The sequence below is a fragment of the Diceros bicornis genome, chromosome 26 (genome assembly GCF_020826845.1).
Source record: "Diceros bicornis minor isolate mBicDic1 chromosome 26, mDicBic1.mat.cur, whole genome shotgun sequence".
NCBI lineage: Eukaryota > Metazoa > Chordata > Mammalia > Perissodactyla > Rhinocerotidae > Diceros > Diceros bicornis.
This window is the reverse complement of record NC_080765.1, coordinates 47,132,831-47,149,813: the sequence shown is the minus strand read 5'-3', so window position 1 is coordinate 47,149,813 and position 16,983 is coordinate 47,132,831. Positions and strand designations below refer to the sequence as shown.

At 65.5% G+C, this 16,983-nt stretch overlaps 1 protein-coding gene across 8 annotated transcripts in view; it reads left to right on the top strand.

The window, feature by feature from the left end:
* Positions 1-16,303, top strand: part of CACNA1H (calcium voltage-gated channel subunit alpha1 H) — a 69,646-nt gene extending 53,343 nt beyond the window's left edge. For 3 of the 8 annotated variants that reach the window (XM_058570417.1, XM_058570416.1, XM_058570420.1), the window contains 23 exons: positions 78-263; positions 1,019-1,136; positions 1,458-1,613; positions 1,849-1,939; positions 2,089-2,297; positions 3,516-3,926; positions 4,415-4,515; positions 4,688-4,811; positions 4,892-4,960; positions 5,102-5,286; positions 5,381-5,507; positions 5,721-5,846; positions 6,143-6,232; positions 6,447-6,666; positions 8,642-8,793; positions 9,664-9,773; positions 10,050-10,183; positions 10,447-10,521; positions 11,838-11,912; positions 12,957-13,078; positions 13,166-13,595; positions 13,696-13,856; positions 14,467-16,303. In XM_058570417.1, coding sequence (XP_058426400.1) covers positions 78-263; positions 1,019-1,136; positions 1,458-1,613; positions 1,849-1,939; positions 2,089-2,297; positions 3,516-3,926; positions 4,415-4,515; positions 4,688-4,811; positions 4,892-4,960; positions 5,102-5,286; positions 5,381-5,507; positions 5,721-5,846; positions 6,143-6,232; positions 6,447-6,666; positions 8,642-8,793; positions 9,664-9,773; positions 10,050-10,183; positions 10,447-10,521; positions 11,838-11,912; positions 12,957-13,078; positions 13,166-13,595; positions 13,696-13,856; positions 14,467-15,483 — 4,489 coding nt within the window. In that variant the 3' untranslated portion in view covers positions 15,484-16,303. Of the gene's footprint in view, positions 1-77; positions 264-1,018; positions 1,137-1,457; positions 1,614-1,848; positions 1,940-2,088; positions 2,298-3,515; positions 3,927-4,414; positions 4,516-4,687; positions 4,812-4,891; positions 4,961-5,101; positions 5,287-5,380; positions 5,508-5,720; positions 5,847-6,142; positions 6,233-6,446; positions 6,667-8,641; positions 8,794-9,663; positions 9,774-10,049; positions 10,184-10,446; positions 10,522-11,011; positions 11,284-11,833; positions 11,913-12,956; positions 13,079-13,165; positions 13,596-13,695; positions 13,857-14,466 lie in introns of those variants that run through there. The other 5 variants (XM_058570418.1, XM_058570419.1, XM_058570421.1 and 2 more) reach the window with 5 other exon arrangements.
* The last annotated feature ends 680 nt before the right edge of the window (positions 16,304-16,983 follow it).

Below are 16,983 nucleotides of genomic sequence, written 5' to 3'. Positions count from 1 at the left end.
AAGTCCTGGGGTCAGGGCAGGTGCAGGGACCCGCAGTCAGAGAATAGGCCCTTCCTGACCCTCGGCCCGGCCCGCAGCGTCTGGGAGATCATCGGGCAGGCGGACGGCGGCCTGTCAGTGCTGCGGACCTTCCGGCTGCTGCGGGTGCTGAAGCTAGTGCGCTTCATGCCCGCGCTGCGGCGCCAGCTGGTGGTGCTCATGAAGACCATGGACAACGTGGCCACCTTCTGCATGCTGCTCATGCTCTTCATCTTCATCTTCAGGTGGGTGACACCTGGCCATCCGCCCGACGCGGCAGCTGGGAGGTGAAGGCCTGGAGCGTGGAGTGCGTGCCTTCCGCACAGAGGAGGACCCCTCCCCACCGTGCAGCCCTGTGCTCCTGGCACTGGGGCCCAGGGGGTGGGTGGGGTGGGGACCACCTCAAACTGTCTGATGACACTTTGACCTTCACTCAGACAGCACTGATGGGGCCCCTTCGTGTGCCGGGCACGAGGCACATCAGGCCCCAGGCTGGGCTGTGCTCTCACGTGCTCACAGCTGAGTGGGGGGACGGGACAGACCCCCAGGTGGATGCATCAGGGACTGTGCCCAAAAAAGAGCAGAGAACAGGGTGGCAAGAGAAGAGGCGGGGGCAGCCAGCGGGAGTTCGTGTTTGGTGAGCGCCTGCTGTGGGTCAGCCTGGCCCGAGGCTCAGGCCTTGGGGAGGGGGCTTGGGTGCCGGGCAGTCCAGGCAGGCTAAAGGAGGTGGGCACCCCAGGTCCTGGCCACTGCCCGGAGCCAGAGTGGCCTCCTATTGTCCCTCCCACCCCTGGCCTTGGTCGTCTCACCTGTAGACTGGAAACACCTTGGCCGTGGGTACCAGGAGGCCCCTGTAAAGCAGAAAGCAGGGGGTCCGGTGGGGGCAGGCATACGGGAGCAGCCACTGGATGGGGAGGTGACCAGGCAGGCTGCTACCCCCTCACCACTCCCCTGCGCCCTTCCCCTCCCTGCTCACCGCACCCCCGCCTCCCGCTGTCAGCATCCTGGGCATGCACCTTTTTGGCTGCAAGTTCAGCTTGAAGACAGACACCGGAGACACAGTCCCTGACAGGAAAAACTTTGACTCCCTGCTGTGGGCCATCGTCACCGTGTTCCAGGTAAAGCCCAGGCAGGGCTGTTCCCTGATGTAAACGGTGGTCCCCAGGAGAGCCACAGCCCTGCTCAGAGCAGCCCCAGAGCATGCCTTCTCTGCTTGTCTGAGCCTAGAGCTGGTAAAGAGCTGTGAACAGCGGTCAGCACTTTGATTCTGACCCCCAGGGAGGTGGACGTGTGTTCTCGCTGGCACAGAGCTCCTTCCGGTCCCAAGATTGCCAGCATTTCCATGGCAGGGTTAACTACCCCAGTGCTCCCTCTTCTCCCCCCGTGTCGGGCCCGCGCACAAGTCAGGGGTCCACTCTGCCTCACTGTCCCTTCTCCAGATCCTCACCCAGGAGGACTGGAACGTCGTCCTCTACAATGGCATGGCCTCCACCTCCTCCTGGGCCGCTCTCTACTTCGTGGCCCTGATGACCTTTGGCAACTACGTGCTCTTCAACCTGCTGGTGGCCATCCTGGTGGAGGGCTTTCAGGCAGAGGTGAGGGGGACTTCTAGGGGGAGGCAGTGGGAGTCCTGCCCAGAGTGACATGGAGAGGGTGGACTTCTCCATCTTCCATCCACTGCGCCTGCCCCTGGGCAGTGACCTCCCCCGCCAGGCCCTTCCATCTACACCGGCCCAGCCTGCCTGTGGGGAACTCTGCCTGGGGGTGCTTGGCACAGATGGTCCCCATCCACGGGAGCCTCACGTGTGCCTTCTGCTCTTTGGGGCGCAGGGTGATGCCAACAGGTCCGACACAGACGAAGAGAAGATTTCCACCCACTTGGAGGAGGATTTCAACAAGTTCAGAGACCTCCGGGCCACTGGTGTGTGTGCAGATGATGGGGGCTGGGGGGACGGGGCACTGCCCGCTCTATCCTGGCACAGCGGGAACCCCTGGGGGGTGTCCTGGGCGGGCAGCTTCCCCTTCTGGGAGCCCTGGTGGCACAAGCGGCCCCTCCCCCTCCTCCTCTAGAGATGAAGATGTACTCGCTGGCGGTGACCCCAAACGGGCATCTGGAGGGCCGGAGCAGCCTGCCCCCTCCCCTCATCATGCGCACGGCGGCCACGCCCATGCCCACCCCCAAGAGCTCCCCACACCTGGACGAGGCCCATGGCCTCCTGGACTCGCGGCGTGGCAGCAGCAGCTCCGTGGACCCGCAGCTGGGGGACCAGAAGTCTCTGGTAGGGACCGTCCCCTGCCCCTGGCTCCACCCGCCCAGCTCCTTACAGCTTTCCGCAAAGATGAGTGAGGGTCCTGCACGCCCCAGTCACACTCCATGAATCCCTGGCCCCGAGTGGGGACCAAGGAGGACAAGTGATTTGTTTCTGTAAGTGGAGCCGGGAGCTGCCGTTCTCATGGGAGGCGTATTAATAGACCAGACATGGAAACACGCGTGTGCAGTCCCTACTAGTCCCTACTAGAAGGTCAGGCAGGAAGCTTGTCTCCCAAATTGCAATAAATGATAAAAGCTGGCAGAGTACGGAGCATACATCAGAAGGAAAACCAGAAATGGGACAACGAAAAAGCAAAAAGCAGAGCACGTGACACAGATGAAGGAAGCTGGGTGGAGGGTCCGCGTGCCATGGTCACCAGCGTCCGTGGAGCCAGGGCCACGGGGACTTTCCAGACAAACCCAGGGAATGCTGTCCCCGCAGACACAGCCAAACCCGGCTTCTCTGGAGGGCTGGGAGGGGTGGGCACAGCCACGGCGGAGGGAGAGCTGGGGGTGTGCACAAAGGGAGACAGGACGGCCCAGCCTTGGGTGCCCAGGTAGTTTAGCGACAAGATGCATCACAGCCCAGCCACTAGGAGCCCACAGGAGGCGGGCAGGCGGGTTCGGTGGGGGTGGTGACAGCTCAGCTCATGGTAGACCCGGGGTGGAAAGGACTGAGGCAGAGGCGGGGGTGCAGGGCAGGTAAATCCCGGGCTCACAGTCCACTTAACCAACTAAGACAGCAGCCGAACTTCTCTGCAAGTCCAGGGTCCACCAATTACAAAGTGACTTGGGCCCCACCTCAGAGATCGGGGGCAGCAGCTCGGGCGGTGGCCGAGGATGCCTGGTCTGCTGTGGCTCCCAGGCCCTCCAGTCCTTGAGCAGGCACAGGTGGCCGCCCCAGCCCAGCACGGGGCCTGCCCAGCGCTCTGACCCTGCTAGCATGTCCCCAGCTCCTTGTTGATGCCCCTGTCCTGCAGGCATCCTGCTGAGAGTGCAGTGTCGGTGGCGTCTGTCTAGTAGGGTTACCTGCACATTAGATGAGATGACCGATGTACAGATGCCCCCCACCGGTATTAACAGTGAGGCCACCAATTGGGAGAGGCCCCAGTGGCGGGGTGCCCCAGGGCCCAGGATATTGGGGGCACTTGGGGGGCTGGCCCTGCTCACTCCTTGCCCCCCGCAGTCCAGCCTCCGCAGCTCCCCCTGCGCCCAGTGGGGCCCCAACAGCGCCTGGAGCAGCCGGCGCTCAAGCTGGAACAGTCTGGGGCGCGCACCCAGCCTCAAGCGTCGGGGCCAGTGTGGGGAGCGCGAGTCGCTGCTGTCCGGCGAGGGCAAGGGCAGCACGGACGACGAGGCTGAGGATGGCAGGCCCGGGACAGTGGCCTCACCAGGGGCGCATGCCACCCCGCTGCATCGCACCGAGTCCCTGGACCACCGCAGCACGTTGGACCTGCGGCCCCCACGGCCAGCCGCCCTGCTGCCCCCCAAGCTCCATGACTGCAACGGGCAGGTGCTCGCCCTGCCCAGCGAGTTTTTCTTGCGCATTGACAGCCACAAGGAGGACCCGAGCGAGTTTGACGACGACGTGGAGGATGTGAGCAGGCCTCCATGCCCCCACGGCCCCCTATGCCCCCACCTGCCCTTCGTCTCCCTCCTGGCGTGGGCTGGTTCCCTGAAGCAGAGCGTGAGGCAGGAACTTGGGGTGCATTGTTCATGGGGTGGCCTCAGGAGAACTGGGGAGGGAAGCAGGACGAGCTGAGCAGGACTCGATCGAGCTGACGCGGCCTAAGCTGACCGGCAGGGAGCTCTGGAGCACCGTCCACCCCAGGGTTGCACCATCTCCTGCTGAGGGCTGGTTCTGAGGCGCTGGTGGAAAGGAGGGCAGGGCCACCTTCGCAGCCAGGCAGCCCGCTGCCCAGGGCAGTCCTGTGGGGGAGGAGTCAGGGGACGGGGACCTGAGAAGGTCCATTCACCCCTCCATGGACTCCCAGCGCAGGGGTGGGGAGGACAGGCTGGGCCTGAGGGAGAGGCTGGGGGCCAGCCAGGCTGGGAGGGGCCCTGAGGACCCGCCCTCTCCCCCAGAGCTGCTGCTTGCGCCTGCACAAGGTGCTGGAGCCCTACAAGCCGGAGTGGTGTCGGAGCCGCGAGCCCTGGGCCCTGTACCTCTTCTCCCCAAAAAACAGGTGAGGGCCCCGCCCCCAGGCCCCCGAGGGGCCTGCTCAGAGCCACCTGCGCTTCTGGGTCCCTGCGTTCCACCACGTGGCCAGTGCCCAGGGTGCCTCCTAGGGGACCAGAGGGACAGGCAAGCAGGGGCTTGGCCAGGGCTGTGCTGGACCCTCCACACCTGGCCCCCAGGTTCCGCGTCTCCTGCCAGAAGATCATCGCTCACAAGCTGTTCGATCACGTGGTCCTGGTCTTCATCTTCCTCAACTGCATCACCATTGCCCTGGAGAGGCCCGACATCGACCCAGGCAGCACCGTGAGGCGCTCTCCTTGCCGGGGGAGGAGCAGGAGTGGGGTTGCGCGCGGCCGGCCCCTCCCACTGTTCTGTCCCTGCAGGAGCGCGTCTTCCTCAGCGTCTCCAACTACATCTTCACCGCGATCTTCGTGGTCGAGATGATGGTGAAGGTACCAGCGGGTGCGGAGATCCCGGGATCTGTCCCTCCGGCCTCGCCCCCGCCTGCCCCGCCGCCCCCACCCGGTGGGCCCCTGCCCCACACCCGGGTCTGCAGCGCCGCCCACCTGGGTCCCTTCTCTGCGTCTTGGCAGGTGGTGGCCCTGGGCCTGGTTTCGGGCGAGCACGCCTACCTGCAGAGCAGCTGGAACGTGCTGGACGGGCTTCTAGTGCTAGTGTCCCTGGTGGACATCGTCGTGGCCATGGCCTCAGCCGGCGGCGCCAAGATTCTCGGCATCCTGCGGGTGCTGCGCCTGCTGCGAACCCTCCGGCCTCTGAGGTGGGCGGGGGCGGGGCGTTGTGGCGCTCTGCGGTCTGCCTGGTGGCTGCTCCCTTGGGTGGCCCAACAGCGCGTCTGTCTGCCCCGCGTCTAGGGTCATCAGCCGCGCTCCGGGCCTCAAGCTGGTGGTGGAGACTCTGATATCGTCGCTCAGGCCCATCGGGAACATCGTCCTCATCTGCTGTGCCTTCTTCATCATCTTCGGCATTCTAGGCGTGCAGGTGCGCAGCCCTGCGTGTCCGTGGGTGTTTTGGCCCTGGGAGGTGGTCTGTGGTCGGCAGCGCGGCAGGCCCCGGAGGGCGGAGGCCGGAGCTGGTGGGGATACCCTCCCCCCCCCCCCCCCCCCGCCCTGCTGCCCCTGGAGGCACCGCGTGGCGGGTCTAGGGGGCCGGGGCGCAGGGCCGGGCCTCTGGGTGACCGCCCGCCCTGGTCAGCTCTTCAAGGGGAAGTTCTACTTCTGCGAGGGCGCCGACACCAGGAACATCTCCACCAAGGCCGAGTGCCGGGCCGCCCATTACCGCTGGGTGCGGCGCAAGTACAACTTCGACAACCTGGGCCAGGTGGGCGGGCGGGGGCGGGGCCGAGAGCGGGTGGAGGAGGGGCAGGGCAGGGGTTGGCCAAGGCGGGGGGCGGGGCCGCCGGGGCTCTGCAGCCGGAAGCTCGGCGGAATTGGTCTTAGCTGGCCTCGCCTTCGTTCTGCGAAAGGGGGGACTGGAGGACCGCAGCCTTCCGGAGCCGAGGGCGGGTCTGCTGGGCGGGAGGCCGCTGTCTGGTCGTGTGGTCCGTCTGGAGTCCCGCGGGGGTCTCGCCGGGGAGGGGCAGCGCGCGCGGTAACACTCGTGCTCTGGCCCCGCAGGCGCTGATGTCCCTGTTCGTGCTCTCGTCCAAGGACGGCTGGGTGAACATCATGTACGACGGGCTGGACGCCGTGGGCGTGGACCAGCAGGTGCGCGCGGGCGGGGCGGCCCTGGCCCTCGGAGCGCGCAGTTGCTTTGGAGTTCTCAGGGTCATGTCGGGGAACCTCCCCTCAAGAGGCCGTCTTTGGCGGGAGAACTCTCGGGCAATTCCAAGTCTCTTCTCTGATCCCGCGGGCGGCAGGAGGAGGAGCCCCAGGAGCGCGTGGCCGCGCCTGGGACCCACGTGCATCTCGTGTGCCGCAGCCCGTGCCCAACCACAACCCCTGGATGCTGCTGTACTTCATCTCCTTCCTGCTCATCGTCAGCTTCTTCGTGCTCAACATGTTCGTGGGCGTCGTGGTGGAGAACTTCCACAAGTGCCGCCAGCACCAGGAGGCGGAGGAGGCGCGGCGGCGCGAGGAGAAGCGGCAGCGGCGCCTGGAGAGGAAGCGCAGGAGTAAGGCGCCCCCGGTGGCGGTGGCGGGTCGGTACCTGCGCGCCCGCCGGCCCCTTCCGCCCGTCCGAGCCCCATGTGGCTGTGGGAGGGTGCCTGGGCGGAGGGGACCAGGGGACCCGCGGGGTCGGGCTCTGAGGCTGGGCACCGTGGCCGGGTCTCCCTGGCACTCGGTGTCAGGGGTGGCCGACACCCAGGCAGCGCTATGGCAGCTCGGCCCCGAGCCCCCTGCCCGCCCCACCCCCCCTCGGCTCCCAGCCCCGGCCTTGCAGAATGGCTCTGCACGCTGCCCACCTTGCTTGGGCCTGCATGGCGGCCGGGCCCTCCGACGGGGGGGCCTAGGCAGGGAGGGCGGCTGCGGCAGGAGGCAGGGGTTCTCTCCCGAGTGGCACCTGAGGTGAATGAGGCCCCCAATTCCCACCTCCCATCGCCGCAGGGGCAGGGTCACCCTGTGAGTTCTCACGCCACAGAGCTGTCCAAGGCAGAGAGGGCCGTAGGGCAGTCCCACCCAGCTTGGGAGCAAGGAGGGCTTCCTGCAGGAGGGGGCTGCTGAGTGTTCCCCTTACCCAGCCACATGTGGAGTGTTCTCAGCCCCCCCCACCGCGGCCAGCTCAGACCATCTCCTTGTCTTTCCAGGCACTTTCCCCAACCCAGGTACCTGCCCCCCCGCCCTGCATGCCTTAGCCCCCACTTCTGGCGGCTGCTGCACAGGGCTGCAGGCTGGTCTGGCCTCTGTCTCTCCACTACTGCCTCGCGGAAGGGCAGCTGTTGCAGGCGGGTGCCAGGCTGCTGGGGTCCGCTGCAGGATGGGCACAGGACGGCGGGTGGTGGGCACCAGGCGTCAGCAGGAGGGGGAAGCACTGTAGCTTGCGTGCTTGGTGTCCATGCTACTGTCTCCAAGCTCGTGTGTGCTTCTCTGCCCAGTCTGCACGCCTGCCTGCTTTTCTGCCACACTCTGGGACACCCACTGGCTGGTGGCTGCTCTGTGTTCTGAGCGCTAGCCTGGCCCCACTGGCTGCCGGTGCCTTTGGCTGCATAAGCTGAGCCAAGCAATTTAGTGACTGCATGCAGACCAAGGAGCATGAGGGTCCCAAGGGTCGGTTCCCGTTGGTCCCTGCTCTCCCAGGCTCTGGGCCATCTGGCTGGGGCAGCCACGGCTCTTGCTGCCCTGGTCCCCCCAACTTGTGGGTGGTTCTGTGGCTGAGGCAGGTCCTCATATGCAGTGGTGGCAGCTATACCCTCACCCACTGAGAACTCAGCAGGCACTGGTGTACCCTAAAAGGGTTACTGCAGGCAGGCCATTCAGTGCAGGCAGACATGTCAGGGGCTGCACAACTCCTTTCAAGTCATGGCTAACAGCCTCAGGTGGACCAGAGGTCCAGCACACTCCAGACGACAGGCAGTGTCTACTGGTCCCTTGGAGGGTGAGGAGAGAAGGGACTCGGCCTGGTGGCCAGAGGGCAGCTCATGCCCAGACTGGGAGATGGAGTGCGGGCAGGACCGGCTCTGCCCCCCAAGAAAGCTCCCTTCTGCCTGCTTTTCGTCGTCGAGGTGTTTCTGAACCCCAGTGCCAGCCCTGAAGAGTGGACCACAAAGGTCCTAGCATGGGAGTCCCGGGCAGGGCAGGGTCTGGGCAGGTCCCAGGTGGGGTCTCAACTTCCAGGCCCACTCCTGGGGCCTGTCGTGGGGCCAGGGCCCCCGCAGTTGAGGAGGTCAGTGGGTGACCTTCCTGCAAGGCCCACTCCTCCCGGGGTCTCCATGCCCGTGTCTTCCAGCCCACAACAGGAGCTGGACTCACAAGGGACCACTTCTTACCTAGAATGGAACCCCTTTCTCAGGAGAAATCCCGTTCTCCAGCCTGCTGCAAACTCTCCACATCTGAGCCCGGGGCCCTCCTCCAGCCGCCTCCACACTCCAGCCTCCTGGGAGGCAGAGAGGGCCATCGGGTGCCACCAGGGTACAGGCAGCTTGGTGACCCCGCTCAGCTCGCCCCGTCTCCCTGCAGAAGCCCAGCGCAGACCTTACTATGCTGACTATTCACCCGCCCGTCGCTCCATCCACTCACTGTGCACCAGCCACTACCTTGATCTCTTCATCACCTTCATCATCGGGGTTAACGTCATCACCATGTCGGTGGAGCACTACAACCAGCCCAAGGTGCTTGTGCCTCGAGACCCCACCTACCCTTCCCCCAGGACCCACCGCGGGGAGATGGGCCCCCAGGGGGCCGCGGGTGGGGTCCGGCGCTCAGCTGGGTGGCTGGATCAGCAGGTGCTACCCTGAGAATTGGGGAGTCCCAGGTCTGCAGCCCCACCTGAACCCTCACCGGGGTCCATGGGGTGTGTGGAGCAATGGCTTCAATAAACGGTTCGTCTTTTAAAGTCAGTTGAAACTCCCGGGGTCACCTGCTGTGGAGGGCCTTCCCCGCCCTGCGAGTGGTTCAGTCTCCAAACACTGGCTGGGGGAGTGTCCCGGAGTCCGGCTTCGCAGGCTGTGGATTTCAATCCAGGAAAAAGCTGGACTGAGGAAGGGGGTTGGCGGGAGATAGGCGGGCATAAGACGGGCAGTTTTTCCTTTTGCCCGATTACATCTGCGTTGCCGTCATTTCGTTAAGGAAGGACGCGCCCTCCTCCCCTGCCAGAGGGAGGGAGCACTCTCCGAGTAACAGCCGGCCTTTGAACCAGAACCCACTGGGCTTTGCGTGAAGCTGAGCTCCGTGTGGCGCAGCGGCCCCTGCCCTGGGCTGTGGATGGGCCCTGGTGGAGGCGGGGCCCGGAGTCTGGGCTTGAAGGGGCAGGGCTCACCACCTGAGGGCTGTGCTCAAGATGCTGCACCGGTGAATCCAGGCACAGGCCGCATACAGGTTGCTCAATAGATGGGCCTAAGTCTCGCCGTGTGCTGGAGGCAGCCAGGTCGGCAGAGGAGAGAGACGAGCAGGGTGATGAGGATGCAGGTGCCGGGGGTGCCCAGTGTGCAGGGTGAAGAGGGACCGGCCGGGCTGTCCCCAGCCTGCCTCTCTGCCCCCAGTCGCTGGACGAGGCCCTCAAGTACTGCAACTACGTGTTCACCATCGTCTTCGTCCTTGAGGCCGTGCTGAAGCTGGTGGCGTTTGGGTTCCGGAGGTTCTTCAAGGACAGGTGTGTGGGGCAGGGCACCCGGCTCCCTGGAGGACCCATGGGCTCTTGGGGGAAGGTAAGTGCCAGCCCTCCTCCTTGAGGGCCCAGCCTGAGGTCTGCAAAGATGGCTGTGCTGAGTAGCGATGCGGGACGCACCCTTCAGGTGACACCAGGACATTCCCTGGTGACAGGGAGGGCATTCCTGCTTGCAACTCCCTGATGGGCTCTGAAGGGCTGGGGCGCAGGGAAGGAGGCAGTGGCTGAGGCTAAGCCATGCCTGCCCGCCCGCCGGCCCAGGTGGAACCAGCTGGACCTGGCCATCGTCCTGCTGTCCATCATGGGGATCACGCTGGAGGAGATAGAGATGAGCGCGGCCCTGCCCATCAACCCCACCATCATCCGCATCATGCGTGTGCTGCGCATTGCCCGCGGTAGGCCACCCGCCGTCCACCCGGGGTCCAGGGGCCTGTCAGGAGGGCCCTGCTATGGCCTCCACAACCCGGGTCCAGCAGGCGGGGTCCTGGTGCTCGCCGGCCCCCAGCCTTCCTCACCACACCCTGAGATGTGAGCGGGTGGGCGGTGCTGGTGATGGGGAGTGAGGGGGGCAGGGACGGTCCAGGGTCTCAGCCTGCTGGGGGAGACTCGGACTGCCCGGCCTCCAGCTGCCCCGCTAATGCTCGGCTCCCGGCCCTAGTGCTGAAGCTGCTCAAGATGGCCACGGGTATGCGGGCCCTGCTGGACACGGTGGTTCAAGCCCTGCCTCAGGTAGGTCGGCAGCCCTGAGTCTTGGTGCCCGCTCGGCTTCTCTGCCCCAAGGGTGGGTGTCAGAGATGCCCCCAAGAGGACAAGGCTGCAGGGAAAGCCTGGGTCACTGTCATCTGTTTGTTCATTTGTTCACTTGGTCATCTGGTGGTGCAGCAGCCGTGGTCGCACACACACACGCACACACACACTCGTGTGCAGGCAACAGTCCAGCTGTGCTGGGAGAGCTTGCCTGCCTGGGAGAGGGCCTCAGTCCCTCTGGGGAAGCCTGATAGCTGGTGCCCACCTCCCCAGTCCAATTCTGGATACAGTGGGATTCAGGCAGAGGAAGTGGGCTTGTCTGAATTTGGGGACCGCACCTCGGGCTCAGGTGTCGTCTGCAGGCCTCTGTTCTGCACGGAGTTGCCTCAGGCCCTGCGTGCTCGCTTCCCGTGTCCACAGTCCCCCCCCCGATTTTCTGTGGGCTCTTGAGCTGAGACTCATGCCTGTCTGTGCAGGATCCAGTCCCTCTGGCCACCCATCCACTCGTGTCCGTCTGTCCATCATCCAGCCCTCGTGGCCAGCGTCTGTCCACCAGCCCAGCATGTTCCTATCCACCCAGCTGCCCCTATAGCTGCCTGTCTATCCAGCACCTCATCTCCCCGACCGTCTCACCCACGCACCCGTCCACCCACCAGCCCTCCGTGGCCTCCACCTTCGGGGGCCCCCACTCGCCCCTTGGCAGCATTCCTCAGCCCTGTCTCAGTGCAGTCCCAGCGTTCCTGTGCCTGCAAGTGTCTGTGGGAGTGACGGGAGGGGCGGAGCGGGGAGCAGCCAACGTCAGGGGCACCGGGGGCACATGAAGACGGGGTGCCTTGCCTGGCGTGCAACATGAGCGAGTGCTGGGAGGGCAGGCCGGTGAGGTTCACAAGGGCTTCGGGCTGAGAGTAGGGCGAGGCCTCAGTGTGCAGAGCTCCAGCCTCGGCCTCCCCACGGGGCCCCTGGAGCTGCAGCAGGCCCTGCCCGGAATCCACCAGAGCCCAAGGAGGCCTCCTAGGGCCTGGGGAGCAGAGGAGCTGGAGGCAGGGGTGGTCCTGGGTGTGGGGTGGGCATGAGGAGTCAAGGAGGGGCCTTGGGTGCCAGGGAGGACAGGGTGCCCCTGGGGGCCGTGGGAGCTGCAGGGCCAGGAGGATTGAGTTAAGAACAGGGCTCCAGCGCCGTCTCTGGGAACTTGACCCACTGCCCAGCTGGGAACGGGGGGGTGAGAGTGGCGAGGCGGGGCGCCAGGCGCCAAGTGCCTGGCGGGCGGGGCTGACCTACTGTGCTTCTCTCCCGTGTAGGTAGGGAACCTCGGCCTCCTTTTCATGCTCCTGTTTTTTATCTATGCTGCCCTGGGAGTGGAGCTCTTCGGGAGGCTCGGTGAGTACGGCTGCCCCGCACCCTCCCCGCAGACCTGGAGCCTCGGAATGCGCAGCCTCACCCCTGTGCACATGGCCCACGCAGCCTCGCTCCTGCGCGCACTGCCCACAGACAGCTCGGGCACTGGCAGGCTGAGGTGGGGCTACACGTCCTCTGTGATGTCTTTTCAGTCCTTCCCTGCACGAGGCAGACACACACGTGGCCAAACACACGTGTTCACACTAGCCAGGAGGACAGAGCCACAGGAGTGTGAGCAAGCATGCACATGCAGACACACCCACACAAACACACATGATGACCTGAACTGCACGTGGTTCCCAGGGGACACATACTGCAGGGCATTCTTTTAAATTGTCACCGAGGATTTTTTGAGCGCCCCCAGGGGCTCTGGCCAATCTGGGCAGCCCAGTCCCTGTGGGTCCCTCTCCCCTTCTGGCCAGGCTTTCCTGAACAGTCAGTGGCTTCCAGGAGCCACCAGTGCGCCTGTCCATGAGGCGGCTGTGACAGCTCGTGGGCTGCCCAGAGGGGGCTCCTGGGACGTGGCGGCTGGTGCCCAAGACCCCAGGCCTGATGACTCCTGGCTCTTGGCCCAGCATCTGGGGTGCCTCACACCCCAGGGCAGCCCCATTGCTCCGCAGGGGCCTGAGAGTGTGCTGACCCAAGCGGCAGGCCTGGGGCACAGGCGGTGCGTCTGCTGGGGCGGAGCCGGAGCTGGGCGAGAGCCAGGGGCCTGGCTCGCACACGCACAGAGGCAGCCTCTGTCCGGAAAGTCCTAGACCTGAGGGCAAGCTCCAGGCCACTCCCCGAAGCAGCCCCCATGTTGAGGAGGAGCCACGCCCAGCTTGCCTCAGAGGCACATGGCTTCCCAGAGGTGCCCCCTGCGGGTGCCCACCTGCCAGGGCCCCTGAGTTACCGCCTTGTGCCCAGAGGAGCATGACCTTCTTCCTGGGGACAGGGCAGAGCCCGTGGGGTAATGCGGGGCCTCCAGTGCCCGTGTGTGCACAGCCCCCACGAGTGTGGCTGACCGGCGGGCTCTCCCCGCAGAGTGCAGCGAGGATAACCCTTGTGAGGGCCTGAGCCGGCACGCCACCTTCTCCAACTTCGGCATGGCCTTCCTCACGCTGTTCCGCGTGTCTACGGGGGACAACTGGAACGGGATCATGAAGGTACCACTGGGCCCGGCGGCGAGGTGGGGTCTGTGGGGCGGCCTGCTGGCGGCGGTGGGAGCTTGCCCACGGGCTCTCGGCCCACAGGACACGCTGCGGGAGTGCGCGCGTGAGGACAAGCACTGTCTCAGCTACCTGCCAGCCGTCTCGCCTGTCTACTTCGTCACCTTCGTGCTGGTGGCCCAGTTCGTGCTGGTGAACGTGGTGGTGGCCGTGCTCATGAAGCACCTGGAGGAAAGCAACAAGGAGGCCCGCGAGGACGCTGAGCTGGACGCCGAGCTCGAACTGGAGATGGCGCAGGGGCCCCCCGCCCGGCCCACGCCCGCGGCCCAGCAGAGCCAGGGCACCGGGCCGGACGCTCCCAGCCTCCTGGTTGTACGTAAGGTGTCCGTGTCCCGGATGCTCTCGTTGCCCAACGACAGCTACATGTTTCGGCCCGTGGCGCCGGCTTCAGCCCCTCACCCCCACCGGCTGCAGGAGTTGGAGATGGAGACCTACGCAGGCACCGCCCCCTCGGGTATGGCCCCTCACGGTGGCAGGAGGAGGACAAGGGCCAGGCGGGGAGGGAGGACGGGGCCAGGCAGTGGCTGCGTGGTTCAGACGCCTTCCTGCCCCAGGCCCGGTCACTTCCGCGCACTCGCCGCCCGTGGAGTCCTGTGCCTCCCTCCAGGTCCTCTCGGCTGCGTCCTCCCCAGCCAGGGGCAGCGACACACTCCTTGCCCTGCCTCCTCGGGGTGCCGCCCGCTCGCCTAGCCTCAGCCGGCTGCTCTGCAGACAGGTAGGAGGAGCTCCCCTGGTCCTAAAGCAAAGGCCTGGGGGCTCCATGGGGGTATCTTCTCCGTATTTGAAGGCTGAACAACAGGGACGTTGGGGAAGGGGGACACACTGTGTCCCTGCAACCTGCGACAACAGAGCATCCTGCTACAGGGACCCGAGCCGCCTCCTCGGGCAGCAGTCTCAGTTTCCCCACGTACACTCCACCCTGCCTGTAGCCACGGCTCCTCTCCTGCCCCCATCCTCAGGGTGCCCAGCTGGGCGGGTGGCGCACAACATGGGGCAGTGGTCTCAGTCCAGCTGTGGCCTCCGGGGTCTCCTGCGTCCACAGCAGGCTCTGCCCACAGGAGCTCAGGCCCCAGCCCTCCACTCCTCACAGCTTTTCCCCAACACGACCAGCACTGGCAGGGTGGCACCTGCCCTTAGGGTGGTCCCCAGGGTGGCGTGGGTGGGGCTAGACACAGTGGCAGCGGTACCAGGGCTCCCATCCCCAACTCTCCCTGGGTCCCTACTCTTGGGGGCGTCGAGAGCCCACCCTGGCCATGGGGTAGGGAGGGGTCCCTGCACCCCTGGCTGGGCTCTGCCTGGTCTCACCCAAGCCCATGCCTTTCCAGGAGGCCATGCGCACTGACTCCTTGGAAGGGCAGGTCGACGGTCCTGGGGACAGTGGCCCCAGCTGGGGAGAGTCTGCCAGGAAGACCCCTGCAAGGCAGACATCCCTGGGGGCCTCCTTGAGGACCCCACCCCGTTCCCCACGGACCCCCAGCATCCGCACCCGCAAGCACACTTTTGGACAGCGCTGCATCTCCAGCCAGCCGCTGGCCGCCAGTGGGGAGGAAGCCGAGGCCCCAGACCCGGCCGATGAGGAGGTCAGCCACATCACCAGCTCGGCCCGCAGCCCCTCGGCCTCGCATTCGGCTTCTCCTGCTGCTCACGGAGTGGCGGGCGGTGAGCCGGACCCACACAGGTTCTGCAGTATCAACACCCAGGGCTTCCTGGACCAGCCGGGCCGGGCAGACGAGCAGAGGCGGCCCTCGGGGGAGCAGGGTGGCGGGGACAGCCGCCCGGAGGCTGGGGAGGTGAGGTCTCGAGGCCCGGAGGCCGAGCTGGCCCTGGGAGCACGCCGGAAGAAGAAGATGAGCCCCCCCTGCATCTCTGTGGAGCCGCCCACGGAGGACGAGGGCACGGCACGGCCCCCCGCGGCCGAGGGCGGCAGCACCACCCTGCGGCGGAGGACGCCATCCTGTGAGGCCGCACCCCACAGGGACTGCCTGGAGCCCGCGGAGGGGGCGGGGGGGGACCCTGCCGCCAGAGGGGAGCGGTGGGGCCAGGCCTGCCGCACAGAGCACCTGACTGTCCCCAACTTCGCCTTCGAGCCGCTGAGCATTGGGGGCCCCGGCGGGGACCTGTTCTTGGATGGTGGTCACGGTGTGGCCTCAGAACCAAGAGCTTCCTCCTCAGGGGCCACGGAACCCCCCAAACCCCACGAAACAGAGCCTCACGTGCCCTCTGGTGACCCCCCAGAGAGGGGGCAGGGACTGTACCTTGAAGTCCCCCAGAGCCCCTTAAAGAAAGCAGGGTCACCCCCGGCTATCCCCGGCCCTCATGACAGTGTAGATGAGCCCGTGTAGCTCAGGGCACAAGGCCACACCGGCTTTGGCACTGGGGTTGGGTGCACCCAGCGGGGTGGTGGCCCCTGGGTGGGGCTGTGCGTGGACCCCGGCTCAGGCCCCACCGCAGAGAGCAGAGGAGCCCGGGCGGATGTTATCGGGGGAGAGGGAGGCAAATGCTGGTACTGGGCAAAGCAGAGGGGGGCCCCTCAGCCGCGAGCCTCCGTCCTGTCGAGTCAGGTATGGGTTTCTCCGAGTCATGCTGCACTGGTCTGAGGCCATGCCAGTGATTTGGTCACAGTCCCATAACGAGAGAGCTGTGTCCATGGGACAAGGGCCAGAAAGTGACCAAAAGGAGGAAGGCAGAGGCGCCCAGCAGAGCCCTATCCTCACGACCACTTAATTGTATAGGGAACACGCGCTTGGGGCCATTTGTGCCCTCACAGGTGGCAGCTCAGTCCCCGAGGCCACCGTGGCTATGCTTCACCGTCACTCACAGTCCGAGTTCTTGTCCGTGTGTCTCCACCCTCACGGCCGTCTTTCCATCTCCCCTCCCGCGCCCACCCTCTCCATTCTGTCCACTTGGTATTTGGGAAAATGCCTGCAGACTCCGGTCTCCGGGAAACAGCAGGTCTCCAGGGCGTGGCACCCACGCAATAAGACCCCCAGCCCGCCTCCGACAGGCGTCTCTGGGGCCCAGGCTGAGAGGTCTCAGCTGACCCCCCTCATTTTGTTTCATTTCTTTTATAAATTTAGGTTAAACGTTGCAATAATTTGATTCAGAAAATTTGGCTTCTCAAGTCAAGGGGAGGGGAAGGGGGGGCAAAACAGAATAAATATTAACTTATTTAAGAAACACATTGGATTACCACTGTCAGAAGGTGTCCATCCGCGTGGGAGGGTGGCAAGCCAGTGCCTGGCCAGAGCAGAGCTGTGTGAGGCCTTCCACGCCTGGCTCCAGCACTGGCCCCCACCGGCAGGGCTGGGGTCTCCACAGAGCCTTGGCCTGTCCTCTTCTGCCCCTGCAGTCCCCACTTCAGCAGGTCCACGCACAGAAAGCTCTTCTCCAGCGGGAGCACTGAGCTCACGAGAGCAGCCAGACCACGTGGCACCATTCACACTGGAGAAACTGAGTCTTGCTCCACGTAGGAGGAAGTTTCTGCCAGGGTTCCCATGGGGCTGGGAGCTGTGTGTGCAGAGGTGGGGGGCCCCCCGCAGGGAGAGCTTCCCAGCTGAGTGGTCAGCCTAGGGCTGCAGAGGGTGCCCCACTCTCAGTCATCTCCCCACCCCAAATGCCCGACCCTTGACCCCAGCCCACATCCTGCTTGCTTATCAGGGCGCAGGGCTGGTCCACAGCCCCACCACGTGCTCCCTCCCTGTGGCAGTGGGCGCAGAACGGGCGGAGCAGGAGAGAACTTGGGATCCCTCGAGGGTTCTGTGGATGACAGCTGTGACACACTGGGGGCTGAGCCCAGTGCAGAGCAGGCTGCAGTGTGGGCTCCAGGTCCTCTCCACGCAGCC